The 16,652-nt window shown below is 38.3% G+C and overlaps 1 protein-coding gene across 3 annotated transcripts in view; it reads right to left on the bottom strand.

Moving 5' to 3' along the window:
- LOC149018378 (actin-related protein 2/3 complex subunit 2A-like) overlaps window positions 1-15,719 on the bottom strand; it is a 44,673-nt gene extending 28,954 nt beyond the window's left edge. The window contains exons 1-4 of one of the 3 annotated variants that reach the window (XM_089152664.1): window positions 15,222-15,718; window positions 13,128-13,240; window positions 4,976-5,042; window positions 4,617-4,824 (exon numbers count right to left, since the gene is read on the bottom strand). In XM_089152664.1, the coding sequence (XP_089008790.1) occupies window positions 4,617-4,824; window positions 4,976-5,042; window positions 13,128-13,189 (337 nt within the window). In that variant the 5' untranslated portion in view covers window positions 13,190-13,240; window positions 15,222-15,718. Of the gene's footprint in view, window positions 1-4,616; window positions 4,825-4,975; window positions 5,043-12,820; window positions 13,105-13,127; window positions 13,241-15,221 lie in introns of those variants that run through there. The other 2 variants (XM_089152665.1, XM_089152666.1) reach the window with 2 other exon arrangements.
- Between the last annotated feature and the right edge of the window lie 933 nt (window positions 15,720-16,652).

The raw sequence follows: 16,652 nt of genomic DNA, 5'->3' as shown, positions 1-16,652 counted from the left end.
AATTTCAGAAGCTATTCACGGGCAGAGCTGAATATGATCAATGGAAGAGCTAAGAGTGACAGCCATATCACCACTGCTTCATTAGAGTTTTAGTAAGCAGAGCTTAGGACTAGTGTGTTGACTCATTGCCTTATATTGTAAGTTATGTTCTTAATCTTTTATTTCCTTGTATGAGAGTCCTTTTCTTTTAATTAGTGAAGCAATATAAGTGTATGGAGACCCACTCCTTCAATACATAACATTCCATCATTCTCTTTACTCTACTCCTCTCTACTCCTCTCTTCTCCTCCATCTCATTGTTCTTAGGGTTTGTTAATTCCAAATTGGTATCAGAGCCAGTGACCCAAGATGGGGCTATGGCAAGAGTAGATGTGGAAGCCCACATAGCAAAGGATGATGAGTGAGTCTGCAACTATAGTTATTGAGGGTGAACTACCCACGTGTGACATAACTCTACAATATGCTGCCATATCCTCCTTGGTAAATGAGCTGGAGGTCAGTGAACTAGGTGTAACCTCATGAATATCAGTATCAATCAGCACCAAATGTGCTTCAACTCCCCCTCTACAAACACCAGCAGATTCATCACGTGTACCAGGAGTCAGGAAGAACCTAATACTAACTCTTTGAATTGCCAATAATTCCAAAAATGGGTGCATTGGGTTTTCTCTTCATGACCTCCAGAATACCAGCCTCTGCCAGCACTACGCCAATCTAAAAGAAAGCTAAGGAGAGGGCCAATGACTCAAGGGAGGAACCAGGCTCCATGGCTGTCTTTCAGTCTCCTCACAATGCAAATAACTACACACCTCATCTAAGGATGAAAGAAAGAAACCTGTCCAATATTTCAAAACAAAGGCTCATGCTTGGGGTTCAAAGCTCTATGGAGAATAAGACCTCACTCTTTCTCAAGACCATAATAAATCATTGCTCCATCTTTTGAGCTGGTTTGATGAAGGTCTTTATAATGACCAAACTATTAAAGACCAATTATGGTATTGTAAATCTTAGAAAGAGATTTATCCTTGATTCATCGTAATTATCTGCTGGAGTAGTTGATACACTTAGGCTGTATCACCAACAAAGTCAAAGGTCATGGTAACACTATCCCAAATATCATTGGCAGTTTCTTTTCCCATGAATCTTCTCCAAATCTCAAGCATCATAGAGAAGATAAGCAGGTCATAGCCGTGGAGTTCTCTGTCTCCCGTCTGAGATCAGCTGTAGAGGTTGATATTGAAGAGCAATCAGGTGGCGCAAAGGAAATAAATGTATAAAAAAAATGTAACACAAGGGGCTGTTTTGGAGAAGAAGACCTGCCAAGAACCTCTTTGGATCCGTTTTGAAATCCAACATCCTGAATTAGGTGATATCCCTTTTCTTCCACCTGATTTAGATCTTATTCCTGTCAAGAAATGAAAGAGAGTTTGTACTAATCCTCCCAGTTTGTTTCTGATGATGCCCTTTCTCCTGCAGGTCTTGCCTTTACTTTTGATTTCTCTTCTATTTTTATTCCCAACAGTGTCACTGAGGCCATGTCTAACCCAAAGTTGCAAAAACCAATGTCCGAGGAAAAGATGACTCAAGAAAAGAATGATTGGAAATTGGTACATCTTTGAATGGGAAGAATTCTAGTTGGATGCAGGAGGGTCTACACAATCAAGGATCTGATGGACGAGATTGAGAAATACAAGGCAAGGATGGTGGCCAAAGGCCATAGTCAAAGTGTGACATTAAATCAGGAATCTTTTGCTTCTGTGGCTAAACAATTCTATGTGAGTCCTATTATTAATTGCTTAATCTTTATCAGTTATGAAGAATGGAGAAGAAAGTGTACATGCAAACTCCTCTCAACTTCAAACCCCTTCAGCTGAAGGGAAAGTGTGTCTGATCAAAATGGCATTATATAGCTGTAGTCCCCAAAAGCATGGTTTGACCGGTTCAGGCAAGCTATTCTAAAGAATAGGCATTCCCAAAGTCAAGCTAACCACACTCCATTTAACAGATGAGGTTATGGTACAATAACAGCTGTTGTTGTCTTTGTTGATGATACCATTGTGAATGGGGATTCCTAAAACTGAGATAGCTAGGCTGAAGACCTTCCCAGCTCCATAGTTTGAAATCAACGATTTGGGTCCCTTGCATGGTCCAAGTTCCGAAGGAAACTCAAGTTTTGACCCTATGAAAATGGGAATTTTATGTCAAAACTTGGGAAACTTTGTGGAAACTTAGTACTTTTTCCTACAAGTTTCAATAGGTTTTAGAGAGTATATTGGGGTGAGACTCTACATATAAGTTAATTGGACCATAAAGAACACATTGGCAAGTTTTAGGGAGTATTTTGGAGAATTTTTCCTGATTAAAATATTTTTAATAATTAAAATAATTATTATTAGTAATTATTAAATACATGAAAAATCAGAAAAAACAGTAGCACACTTCAAAAATCAAATCCAACAACAAACATTTGTAAATATGGCTACTAGAGGCAACATATATTAAATTTGACATCATTTGATCATGAAACAAACAAAAAAATATATAATTTTCTAGGTAATTAAAAGTTTAGGAAAAAAAATAGTAGCACACTTCAAAAATCAAATCCAATGACATATATTTGTAAATCTAGCTACCAGAGACAACTATATTAAATTCAAAAGAATGCGACATTATTTGATCACGAAACAAAGAAAAATATAATTTTCTAGGTATTTTGTAAAATCAGAAAAATAAAAAAATACTAGCACACTTCAAAAAGAAAATCCAACAACATACATTTGTAGATCTAGCTACCAGAGACAACTGGTATATTAAATTCAAAAGAATCCAACATCATTTGACCATGAAACAAAGAAAAATAAAAAATTTGGGAAAATTTCGGTTACCTTGCAAAAAAGCTTGAAAAACCTTGAAATAGCCACAAAAAAGTGTCGAAATCACCAAAGGAGTGAAGCAAAATGTTTAAAAAATGAGGTCAAATCAACTTAGAAGGCACAAAATAGAGGGGAAATGCTAGTTTTGACTATGTGGTTCCGCCTTAGTTTCGTGCAAAATAGATGATTCTAAGTAAAAAAAATTGCCTGATCAAACCGTTCGAATCAGGTTTCGACCCAACTGAGGAAATTTCTCATGTTTCAAGCAATTTCAACAAAATTTTGCAGGTTTCAAGGGAAACCTGTGATTACAATTCAGTATATACAAGTTTTGTTTCGAGCTTTTCAACATGGAAAATTTCACTCAAAATTTTGCATGTTTTGAGGGAATTTTGTACTATGGTCCCTTGAAGTGTTTCTTGGGAATTGAAGTTTGAGATCTAAGGGAATAAAAATAAGTGAAAGGAAGTATGTCCTTGATTTGTTGAAAGAGACAAGCATGTTAGGCTGCAAACCAGTCATTTCTCCTATTAAACAGAATCAGAAACTAGGAAAAGGTTGTGATCCTCTTGTTGATGCTGAAAAGCACCTAAGGCAAGTAAGCAAATTCATTTATCTGTCTATGACTCACGCACATGCTTTTCTTATGTAGTAGGAATGGTGAGTTAATTTATGCATGCTCCAAAGAGTGAGCATACCTAGATGCAATATACCATACTCTGATATGCTCACAAGCCCTCCCCAGAAAAAGAACTCTTGTATGTCAAAGTCAAACACAATCACTTGAAAATAGAAGGCTTCATAGATGGAGAATACAATAGACCCATTCCATATCAGTCTAATTCTGGATATTGCACATTTATGAGAGGCAGACAATGCAGATTGTGGAAGGCTTCATGGATGCAAATTGGTATAGATCCATTTCATATAGAAGGTCTACTTCTGGACATTTCTACCAACTTTTCTTTTTCTTAAATGTTAAAAAATTCTTAGGATATGGGGGTCATTTTTATATAAGTGGGACATTGTTGACCAATTTACAGCCTCACAGAGCTGTTCTGTTCGTCCAAAGATTAATTAGTTTGATTTACAAAATTTATAACTTTTTGAAAATTACAGAAATTTCAAAACATAAGGAAATACTCTTTAATTTGAAAAAACTTTGAAATTGATGAAAGTATTGTGATTGTATTTCATATTTTCATCATGTTTAATTCCATTATGGTTCTAGATGAACTACATTACAATTTGTTTTGATCTATAAGAAAATTAAAAGAAATCAAAATGTAATTGATTTAGAACTTTGAAACACTGTAGAATAGATTATAATGCATGCTGGTGGGTATAAGGGCAGAGACCCTAAATGAAACAATAAGCAAAATTCAGTGTAGGCACTGTCAGAGGATGTCACTGCACTGAAGTGGCATTTGGCTGGTGGGTATAAGGATGTACCCAAATATGACCATGTTCCTTATGAGCTGCAGCAGGCCATGGCTAAGCACTTACAGGGAGGAAGACTGAAGCAGGCCGAAATGTGAAAGGCAAGAGAGAATTTGATAAAGCAGTTTTAGAGAATCACCCACAGTGATCCTTACAGTCATTACAGGCCAGAGGATGTCAAGACAGAAGCATAATAGAAGCAGTTCCAGTAGACTAGAGGTATAACTGACTGATCCTATGGGCTTCTGTATGCTATTGCAAGCTCATAAATTAAAATGACATTGAGAAAGAAACTTGAAGGACCTTCATCTGGTGGAAGCTTTGACAAATTTAATTTCATCGTCAAATTAAATCCATCCCTGGGAGGGTCAAGAATCTGCACGAGCACACCATATGCTGCTTTTATAGCTTCTATGGCTCCAAAAGGAAGCCCACCAAAAAAACCAGTTTCTGGAGGAGGGGTGGGTAGAGACATGGATAGCAGAAAAAATTGAGGATACCTCGTAGACACCTGCAATAAGCCAAGCATGCATGTGACAGAAAAGTGAGCACTAACTCAGAAATTAACATGAAATTTGTGTATCCTCATATAGTCATATTTACAAAAATGGGTTGTAGGGTTCCCTCACAAATGAATAAAGATAGAAGAGCTGGTAAATCACCTGAATATGGTAGCGAACGTCATCAAATTCAACCGATTGACAATCCAGTTCAACACCCTTCTCTAAACTGTGGAATCAAAATCAAGAATATCAGACTGCAGAGCTAGCTCAGGACAATGACAAAGACCATTTAAAATGGGAAACTGCGATATGTTATTTTGTGGCATCCACTGGAGAAAATAGTGCATACGTGACAGAAACATACACCATTCTGATAATTCATGAAGAGCATATTCTGCTTTGTAGTAATGAAAGGGCAGAAAATCAAGAGGCATCCTCTCCCTTAATGAACTGAACTAAGCATTGCATGGAGAGAATCATATACTTCAGATGAGAAGAATAGGTGATAGGATTCAGCAGCCAAATCCAATACAAGAAATGAAGTGCCATACATCAAGTCTTAAGACACTAGCAGGTAAGGTCAATGTCTCAAATGGAACTAACAGGGACCAGACAGGTTACAGGCACCTGCAAAAAAATCATTGGATCAGTTATATTAACTGATTTTGTGGTTTGTTATTTCTGGAGATTCTCAGACTCCTTGTACGAGGAAGGAGTACAAGCATTTTGATACCAAATTTGTTTCGCATGACAATCCTTTCATCACTTAAAATTTTTCATTATTTGGTGGGTTTTTTTTTTTTTTTTTTTTGGGGGGGGGGGGGGGGGGGTGGTTTGTAACTTTGGGATCTTTATCCTATCCAGTCCGGCACACTGCCCAGTGTACCCACTGACCCACATGGGCCATTGGACAGTGCACCTACACACTTGGGAGAGTAAATCTCAAAAGCACTTTATGGGTCCACTGTCCGAAGCACCAGACTTGAGACAAAATTTGTCAGTTTGGGTTATGACCAACAGTTTGTAATAAGCATTGAACTGGCTTTTAGACTTTTGTCATTGAAAGAACATCTTCTACTTTCTCCCTGGTTGATTATTCTGAATTCTTTTCTCACTAACTCTTGGTTCAAAATTATATCAACTTCCATAGAAGTCGTGAAAGTAAGTCTCCCAAGGCATGGTAATCACTGATTCACTATGCTTTGAAGATAGGACTGGGATCACATCTCACTTTTTCAAATCCTATTTTGTTACTCTTTATGTTTCTGGATCTTTACTTAACATAAGGAGGCCATAGATGGTTAGAACTATAAGTATTCAACCCTACAGATCCCAACCTACCAACCCTACTTTCAGCAAGGGACATCATGGGGTTATGTTAAATGGGTGACTTCCCATAAACTAGCCCCTTCAGAGTCCATGTGGTAAGAGTAAAAAAATATCCAGTCTCATGTAGCCTCAATAGAATTAAGGGCCAAGTATGTTATCATAATCTCCCAGATTTTTCTCCTTTCTTTTGTCCTTTTTTCCTTATTTATTTATTTATTATTATGATTTTTTTTTTTTTGGGGGGGGGGGGGGGCAGATGGGGGAGGGCATTAGGGTCTAAGGAAACCGGGACTTTAGGGTTCCTAGATTTCAGTAGAGGGCAGAAGACAGGTTCAATTGTAAAGGATCCCAGGAAAGGGTTCAATCCGTATTAGAACCTTAACTGATGGCTAGCTTTGGATTCAGTCTACAGCTATGACGAAGTTCTTGAACACCAAACCCCACCCCAACCCCGCACCCCAATAAAAAATATATATATAAAGTTGTTGAGGGGAATTAGGAGCTGCAGATTTCAGGACTTCAAAGGAAGTTAGGGCTTAATGTGATGTAAACTAGGCTTAAGGCTAAAGAGTAATCAGGTAATCTCCCTAGACTTAGGGTTTACCCAGGAAATTTGAGCAAAAGGGGGAAGGTTTAGGATTTCTAGGATGGTTTAAGGCCTGCTGAGACTGATAACCAGAACTGAATTCTATTGCAAACAGAATTTCAGATTTTGAAATTTGAACTCAACAGTCAAACTAGGGTTTCAGCTAGGGTGGGAGAAGGTTCTTCTTTGCTGGTTTCGCTGGCCAGAACTGACTCTATTGTTGTCCTTTCAATTAGATTGAGTTCCAATTGATCAGACTTTAGCAAAATCAGATTTCTGGAAAATTAAAATTTCTGCAGAATTCTAAGGCTGAAGAAGAAGTGCAGGTTTTTCTAAGGTTAGGGTTGTAGGGCTGTTTGGAAGAAAATAAAAATAGGGATGGCTCCTTGGGGTTTATGCAACTCCAACGGGAATGAAAAGGGCTGGGAATGAGAGATTCCTAATGGGAATGGGATGAGCCTGCCGTGAGGAAGAGGGGGAAAAGGGAGGGCCAACGAATGCTAAGGGGGAGGGTTTGGGTTAACTGGAATCGAAGGGGAAGGGCCAGGGGTTAGTTGCAATCGAGTGGGGATAGTTTCCTAGGTCAAACAAGAGGAAAGGGGTCTGGGGATGCTCCGGTTGCTAGGGGAGGGCTTCTAGGGTTTGCACAAGAGAGGGGGAAGTGTGGGAAGGCTGCTGTACTTGGGACTTGGGGATTGGGGATGCTTGCTGGAATGTTGCTTGGATGCTTTAGTGATCTCTTGAGAGCTGCAGAATTGAAGAAGATAATGAAGAACTTGAAAGCTTTTACTCAATCAAGGCCTACCCACACAGGAGACCCTGATCCTCAAATGATCAATTCATCAATTCATCCAAAACTGAAAATAACAATGCAAAAGAGGTCCTATTAGACCTCTCGACACTCAGATCCATCAATTCATACAAAAAACAAACTGGACTGAAAATAACAAGGTCTGAAGATTCAAATATCTAGAGGTCCTATGACTTCAAACTATGGCCTCATAATTTATAAAATTAAGTGTTTGGTTGTGGAATGAAATATGTGATCCTAAAAAACTATTTTGATCGATGTTGATTTTTGTGAATGTGCAAATGTATAGCTTTTTGAAATCTCGGATTCACCCCTTACCTAAATCTGACAGGATCTCATTTACTAAATTGGACTGGACTCTTATCCAAAACTCCTAATAGATACAACAAGACTACTAAATAGGACTCATTCAAAAACAACTTTAAAATCAAACTGGACTCTTTAAACAAATCCAAACCTCACTCAAATTAACAATCTGGACTCCACGAAAATTCTGGAAAGTACTAAAAGTAAATTCAGAAAATAAATTAAGGGCTAAAATACCCCTCACAAGGGATTCGGACAGCTTAGGGTGGCTTCTTGCAGCCATCCTGGAGACCTCAGTTGAGTTTTCAGCCAGGGTGGGTCAATGTGAACACATCATAATGGGAGTTTGGGGTTTTAACAGATGTGATGTGGCTGCCGATCAGATCAAAAGCTGTACGAATGGAGGGATAATAAGGTTCAAAACAGGGGATCTAACGGTGACCTCTCTTGGGATGTCCTTGTGACCAATCCACATCAATGGAGATAGTTATAAGTTTTAACAAAGGATGTTAAAGGATAAGAACAGAAAACCAGAGAGAGAATGGAGGATACTGACCTTACAATCAGAGACTGCCCACTTACCACTTTACCAGAAATTGACCTCACTGCCAGAAACAGTAAACGAAACAGTAAACTACTTAGCTCTGTAATCTCCACCATCTTTGATAAACCCTTCTCCTCTCCTTCTCCCCCTCTCCCCTGACCCTTCTCAGCCCTTGACCAGTGCTAACTCGAGATCCTGGTCCTCTCTTTTATCAACCACGGACCATTCCCAATCCTTTTGCTTGACCCTCTCATACATCCCTCCCTCACTGACAGATGCCCCTCCATTGCTCACTATCCATCTTCTGCTCTTGAACTTGGAATCACCTATTGACAATCTACATTGGTAGGGCAGTTTCTTGGCACTTGCCCCACCCACCCCAAAAACTCTCTCAAGAATAACCTTGCTTGTATCCTCTAGGAAATTATGTACAGTGGCATAGGCTTGATGTTAGAAGATTTAAAAAAAAAAAAAAAAAAAAAATGCTGCTAATGAAGTGGGTGATTCCCTAATCTATGGTTTCATCATCAAAAAATAAATAAATAATCTAGGATTCAGTACAAGCGCAAGGACAATACTACCCTTTCATTGCTTCCCCAAACCTAAATCAGTTGGATGTTGAGTCATCATTACATGTTAGACCTCATTAACGGTAGGATGGAGATTCATAATACAGAAACATATCCTTCCACGAAGGACTCTCATACTACAAAAATGCACTCCCAGAGTCCCTATAACCACCCCAAACAATTTGTCACCTAAAGCCCAAATGGCATAAATTCAATGGAACAACTTCTCAGTTCAACTAGGAAACCCTTGGCAGTTGCTAAAAGTTTCCTATCTATTGAAATTGTGCATGGTCCATAATATACGGAAGGGAATAGCTCGAGTTTTGAACATACATGACCCATCCGTAGGCATAATATGTGGAAAACCACTGATGCTTGGAAAAAGCATCATGTGATCTCTCAATCAAGTTATCTTCAGTCCCATTTTCCTATTGATTCCACAAGGAGCATGCATATTGTTGTGCCCTAAGTACTACTTCCTCCCTTTGCTCATAGAAGATTGGGTTTTGATTCCTTAGTATTGTTGTTTTATAGTTATTCATTCTTCCCCATGTAAAGGATCCCTTATATCTCCTTCCCTTTGATAACGAATTTTCGTTCAACCCATAAAAAGGGGATTAAAATAGCATTAAACTGATAATTTTCTTTCTCACAGGATCTTAAAGCACTTGCATAATCACATCATCATAAAATAAATGTACATCCGATTGAGAAAGGTCATTACTAGTTTACTACACCCACCCTTTCAATAGTAAAATAACAAACAGATAAAGACCATATTCTTTTCAGCCACCAAAGTTAAACACTAAGTCGATAGCTGAAATTTTGACTATAAAGTTTATGTGAACCAGGATCAAGGGTTTAGTCCATTGAAGAAAAGCCCTAGATTGAGGTCCACCCACAAGATCCTCTTCAAGCGAATCAGCAGCCAGTCAGGGTTTAGAACACCCCAGGGTCGAAGAAAATAGGCTGGTTAAGGGGTTCTACGGTTAGAAAAGGAGGTGAGATTTTGGCATTCCAATGGAGTCTGAAACTAAAAAGTTTGAAATTTTGGTCAAAATTTTGGCCAAATTTCCGAAAAATTTCATCACAGCTGTCCTTGCTCTTATGACACTTTCTTTAAGATGGTTGCTTTATAAGGATGATGCTACCTACAAAAGAACAGTGTCTAACTATAGAGAGCACTATATGGGTTTGATGACATGGCTAAGTATGCCCACCCTGCACAAAGGCAAGCCTACGGGGTTGAGATGATGGAGCCACCACGACACAACATCTATTATTAGGTTATTCATAGGTGTGAAGTGTATTGTAAATTGTAATTTGTAGTTCATTTATATATTGTTATGTTAAACACTTACACTATTTTAACCGTATACTATTGACTACTGACTTCTACACTTGCACTTGACTACTTATACATTAAATTTTAGTTGTCTTTTTTGTTGCATTTTAATGAAAATATTAGTGTTCTCTTGCATCATATCCATATCTACATTGATTAAAATTCAAGTTCCAGCCTTCTAGTTTCACCCGCATACAACCAGGCATGTGCCGATCAAGAACACCACCTTAGGTTAGGTTTTAGGCAAAAATAACACTCGCAGTGTGTGTTTATTAGCCTCAAATTAGATTAGACACCAAAAACCAAGGCAAAATGACCACAAAAACCCACCAAGATGAAGTGTCAAAATTTATATATATAAAAAAAAGAGGATTCTGAAATTTCAGAATTTCGGTCATCTCCATAGTAACCGAGATTATCGAAATTTTGAACCTTGGAAAGGGGTAGGGATGGTATCAGCTAGGTTTTGGAGGCTAGGAGTTTGAACTCCAATGTTGTTCCTTTGCTGCAATTTTATTTTCAGACTGGAATCAAAAGGCTAGGGTTTGGGAAATTAGTGTTTTTGATAGTTTAGGGTTTCTACCAAAGTAGAAATTTCGACCGAAATGCTTGCATTTTTTAAAACCGAAATGAAATTCCAATTATTTCGGAAAAGTTACAGATTTCGACCATCTCGACCGAAATTTCGACCATTTCAACATTCCAACTTGTTTTTCCTCAGTTTTTGTTGATTTCTATCCCATTTTCACCTAATTTCCACAACTCTTTTGCCTTCAAGCACCTCTTTTGCTTGTCTTTTCCCTCCAAACACCTCCTAAGCTACAACAGCTACAAAGGAAACTCTGGCAGCAATAGAATGTGAAGCACGAGCCATACCCAACAGTTCCAAACTTCCCCTTTTTTTAATTTTTGTTTTGTTCATGCCTTTAATGATCTTGTATTGCCTTGAATTAATTTATGTTTAGCCTAGGTTTATGATCTATGATTGTGTTTTGTTAAACTTATTTCCTTATTATTTGCTACCATTTTTTCATTATCTGATTTTAATAATTATTTTCTAAATTACATATTTTTATTTTATGTATATATGATTATATGATATATGGGCTTCAACTTGATATATGTGAGACACCATCACTTGATCTAGTTGGTCATCTTATTTTGTTGACTTGTTGTATATGTAACCATTCTATCAAACAATTCATGTATGTTGATGATTCTATGTCTCTATACAATACAGTTTGTACTTGTTGGAACTAGTCATTTGTTAGCATACTTGATTGATAAATTTTCAATGGTTTTTTTTCCCGCAAAATACTAGTTCCATTGTGTTTATTATGCTTTAAATAGGTAGGAGGCAAGAAATCAGATGAAATGGATGTCATATAAGGCCCAAAACCTAGGGTCAAAGTTTCAAAAAAAAAAAAAAATCATGTTTAACTGCCCTTTCCTTGAGTGATCCGGGTCACAATTTTTCCTTGGTTTGACTACGGGTCTAGGGTTAGGTTGAGTGTTCAATAGGTGATAGGGATGCTAATCCTAAAAGGGTTTTAGGTTTGGATGAGGGGTTAAGGAGATTTAGGGTTTTGAAGCTTTATGGTTTTAGGGTTTCTAACGAAGAAGATGAGCTGAAGAATGTTCTAGGGTTTAGAGGGGAGGGGAGGGCTGAAACCTAGGATCGAAGGTAGGGTATGGGAGGGGAAGCTAATTCATAATAGGGATAGCTCTTGGGTACGGCAACGTTAGTGTCTAGATTAGGTTTTCTGGTTTTTAATATTCTGGAGCTTTGAATGAGGAAGAAGAGGAAGAAAAGAGGAGGGGCTGGGGCTGGGGAAGGGGGGGTGTTATTAGGATAGGGGGATGGGATAAGGGGCTGCTGCAAGGTTGGGTAGGGTTTGGGAATGGTTTGCAATGGAGGAGGAGGCTGCCATGGTAGAATTAGGGTTAGGGGGATGGGAAAGGCCTGCAAATGGGAGAAGAAGAAGAGTGAAGGGGGCTAGTGTAGGGGTGGGTTTCAGTACTTACTTGGAGATGCAAGGATGCTAGGGTTTCTTCACAATTCTGTAGTAGTTCTTAAAGTAATGGCTGCTGCAAGTAAGAGAAAGGGAGAAAGGTTGGAATTTGCAGAAATTAGCAAACTCCAACAGCCATGGGCTTCCCTCCATATGAACCCACGACTCCAACCAATTCCTTCAATCAATTCTTTCTTCAAATATCATCAACCATTTAGCTTACAAGTGGGGGGGGGGGTTTCCTAGTAGGACTCCAACTTAAAAGCAAATCAAACTTGGACTCCTACTTAACTCATGACTCTAACAAATCAAATGAAGAATTTTATTTTAAGGAACTCCTAATTAAATAGAAACTGCAGAATTAAAAGACTCCTGACTTAAGAGGAAACCAGTTTAAGGATGGGTTTCCAACTAGACCTTTCCTAATGGGACAGGGACTCCTTTATAACTAATCATAGAGAAACTCAAAACAGGAAAATATTAGTAGATATGGATTACTAACAGTACTCTGCATCCAATAAGAACCCTTTAGGACCCCCAAAAGAGAGCAAAGTGACCAATTTGCCCCTGGTCAGATACGGCCTTCTTGGAGGACCGCAGGAAATTGGGCAGGGGTCCTCTCTGGTTACATCAAAAGTTTTTGTACATAAACCAAAGCTGATAAGAGAAAGGCGGAAGGTACTTAATTCAGAGGGAAACTAATACCTACAAAAGTCAGAATGAAAACAAAATGATTTAGGGGAAGATAGTGAGAACTGAAACATGAGCAAACTTTCAATGGAAACTGATCACAATAAAGGAGGGCATACTTTTGTACTCGATTTGATAACGTCTGAAGTAGAAATCTCGATGGTGACTGCAACAGTATCATCTCTGATGACTTCTTTTGAAATCAATAGGACCCCAAGACCTCTTTCTGTCACTGTGAGAAATAAGCCACAAATAGAAACTCTTCATTAAAGGAGTTTTTTTTTTTTTTTTTTTTTTTGGGGGGGGGGGGAGACAAAAGAACAACAATATAACAGCTATAACTATTAATAACTTTTCCTCCCCCAATTTTGTTGTGTACAGCAGGTACTGCCAGCAATATATCATACGATAATTGAGACGAGGTTGTCCAAGCTTCTTCTTTTAAAATGATTCAACCAATCCCTACTGATTTTGGAACATGCATTTCTTCAGCTTTGTTCATCAGATTACTGAGGATCCATTTGATAAAGTTACCAGTGGTTCTGCTCTGAGAAACACCAGAAACACTTTTTGATGCTTAAATTATGAGGACAGTTTAAAAGATAAACCTGTTTCTAGAAACGTTTCCAGAACACAAATGGTGTGTGATAAAACCTGCTTCTGGAAAAAGTGTCCAAGTGTTTGCAATTGGAGCCCTGTTAGCCTACCATTGTCAATATTTCACATCTAACAAATTAAAATTATAAAAAGTCCATTAAAATTTTTAAACTACTAGGAACATGTCCCTGGGATATCAAATTATTACAGTCCAACTTTCAAGTTATGATTCTATGTCGAATAAGATGTAGACTCCATGGCTTTGTCGACTCAAAATGATCAGTTATTATGCAAGCTTCATTCCAAGATCAGTCTCTAGAAATTTTAATCCATGCAAGCACCTAGTCTTGTACGCTATGATTCTTTCTTCTGTTGGCAGTGGTTTTCGTGAGATCTTCAGCTTTTTATGGCAAAACTGTTCTACTTGACAGATCAGTCAGGCAACCCCAAGTGCTTAAATTTTGGTTTCATATTGTAAATCCCAGTCATCCTATCAAAAGAGAGGCTGACCTTTCTCGAGTAGTACTGATTAGCTAGATACAGTCGAAGGCAATAATGGAAGTAGTTTCAATTTGCTCAATTCCTTTCTTCTCTATCCGCTCAAAGAGGGATAATGGTTTACTTCCACCCACAAATTGGCCAGCCGCCATTTAATCATTGTTTCCATTACATTCTCTATTTCCATCTTCTTAAAAATTTCTAAGGCTCAGACAATTGGCATTAACCTAATCTTGAGTGGGACCAACATCATCTTTATCCTTCATTGCAAGAAAAATAGAAACATAATGTCCATATTACCTAGCATATATACTCAATAAAGCATGCTACAGATCTAAACAACAACCGCTTCTTTTACCAAAACTGCATGGTTTCCTCTTCCTGAGTAAAGCCAACAACAAAATGAATAAAGTGACAGCGTCGACTAGAACACCATCAAACACAATTGCCTTGAACAAAACCAAAGCCACAACTTGCAAACCTAGACTCCTCGGTATAACTAGGTAGAGTGACGCTTGCTGAGTCTCTCTGAGGCATTTGCCAAAAAGTTAGCGTGCCCATTTGATGTGTACTCTCTACCCATGAAAATGGATAAGAGGATTATGTACATATATATTAGAACCAAGGTAAGTTTTAGAGACATGGGCATGGATCTATTTTCCTTTTAGGATTAAAAGCAAATGAATGCAAACCTTGAGACAAACAGGATAGGTGTGCTTGTCAAAACTGGCAGAATTGCTGTGATGAAGTAATTGTATATGAGAATGGCATAGGACTAAAGGAGAGTGCGAAGCTCGCTCTAATGATGTAGTTCCATGCGAAAATGAGGGTGTGTGTGCGTGTGTATGGGGAGAAAGAGAGATTGTAACTGTTTGGGCAAGAACTTGGGCGTGTGCTGGAGAGCACCATGGCTCTTAAATTTCGTTCGGTAAAATACCATGTGCTCTGCGACTTCCCTCCTCACCATTGAAGCTGTCGTACTCAGCTTTGGGAAAGGATTTGATTGCCAGTTCTAGGGTTGACAAATGGTGATCCCGGATAAAAAGGGTGAAAGATTACAAGAGATCACTCAAAACCTGGACTGCTGAATTGCAAAAGTGATAAGGAAATGAAATTACCCGAAATGGCGGAAGGTGAAACCGGCTATCTGCAATATTGTATTGGATTTCAACCTTTGGAGTTCGACAAAGGTCAGTTGCAGAGGTTCACGTAGCGAACAGGATGCTCATCGATGTTCTACGCTCTTTACCCAGAAAAGAGAAGTGTTCTAGGCTCAAACGTATGGAAATTGGAAAGGTTGTGTTCCAAGTTTAGATGGTGATTTTCCATCTAAACCCTCCATTTGATTTCGTTTTTTATTTTCTAGGTAAAACATTTGATTGCATTTCACTGCTAACTTTTGGGCATCTCAACTCCAAACCGAGGCACAAATATAAAAGTGAAGAGCATAAAGAAAACTGCCGCTGAATCATCTTGGTATCTCTAATCTCTATTACCAAAAATGAAAAAATCAGTCTTACCAAAAAGAATGAGAAAAAAATGAAAAAATCAACCTGATATCTTGGACCGTGAAATAGGTAGAGCTCCGGTTGAAACTCAGGTAACGGGGTACAAGTAAACAGAACTCGCAAGTTGTTAAACTATTGAATAAGGAAAATTTTAGATGACCTAATAAGAGAACATAGGAACATATTTATAGATTTTAATCAGGTAAACGGATTGGCCCACCAAACCAAGAGCAAGCATGTGCTTCCATCAGATATCTCATGAATCAGATCATTAGAGTCCATCTTTAAAGTTGGGTAAAGAATTTGGGCAAGACATAACAAATTAAGGGTAATATTGTGGAGATGGAAAGAGAATACTCTTCGAGATCATCTTGTCTCCTGGAGCTCTCAAAAGCAATGAACTATCTCCAAATCTTCTAGAAAGTTTGAGCATAGGATTTTGGCTTCAATTGCTACCGAATCTATTTGGAAACGATCCTTACTTAGAAGGCTTCATGTCTTTCTTCCTATAGTTTCTCAGCTTTGGTCTAACAATATTGAAGCCACCTACATGACAATGAATCTGCCTTTCATGCTCACACCAAGTATGTTGAAATAGATTTTCAATTTGTTAGAAACGTAGTTGCTTCTCGCTAGTTTCCTGTTTGATATGAGTCTATTATCGACCAATTGACCTATTGACTAAAGAATTGCCACGATCACAATTTCTTCTTCTACAAGACAAGCTCAAGGTCCTTGATTCATCTCGCTTGAGGGGGTGTGTTGAGGAAATTACCTCTCAGTCTCCATTAGCATCATTTGCCACGTAGGCTTTGACTAGTCAGTCGTATTCTAGTATCATCTTGTATTCTATTACATACGCTATTACTATGAATACTTCATTGTACTTGTAATTCATTCATTCAAATATATGGAAATCAAATCCTCTACAAATTGCCAATGCAAAGTTGATCTAGCGATAAGACCCACACCTCTTAGTGAAGAGGTTGTGGGTTCGACTCTTGTCGAGGCGTCTCCCCTGAGGATGAACCTCAGTTCCCA

This window comes from Hakea prostrata, chromosome 4, assembly GCF_041222555.1.
Source record: "Hakea prostrata isolate BN-2017 chromosome 4, UWA_Hpros_2, whole genome shotgun sequence".
NCBI lineage: Eukaryota > Viridiplantae > Streptophyta > Magnoliopsida > Proteales > Proteaceae > Hakea > Hakea prostrata.
Note: the sequence above shows the minus strand (reverse complement) of the source record. Positions and strands in the feature narration are given on the sequence as shown.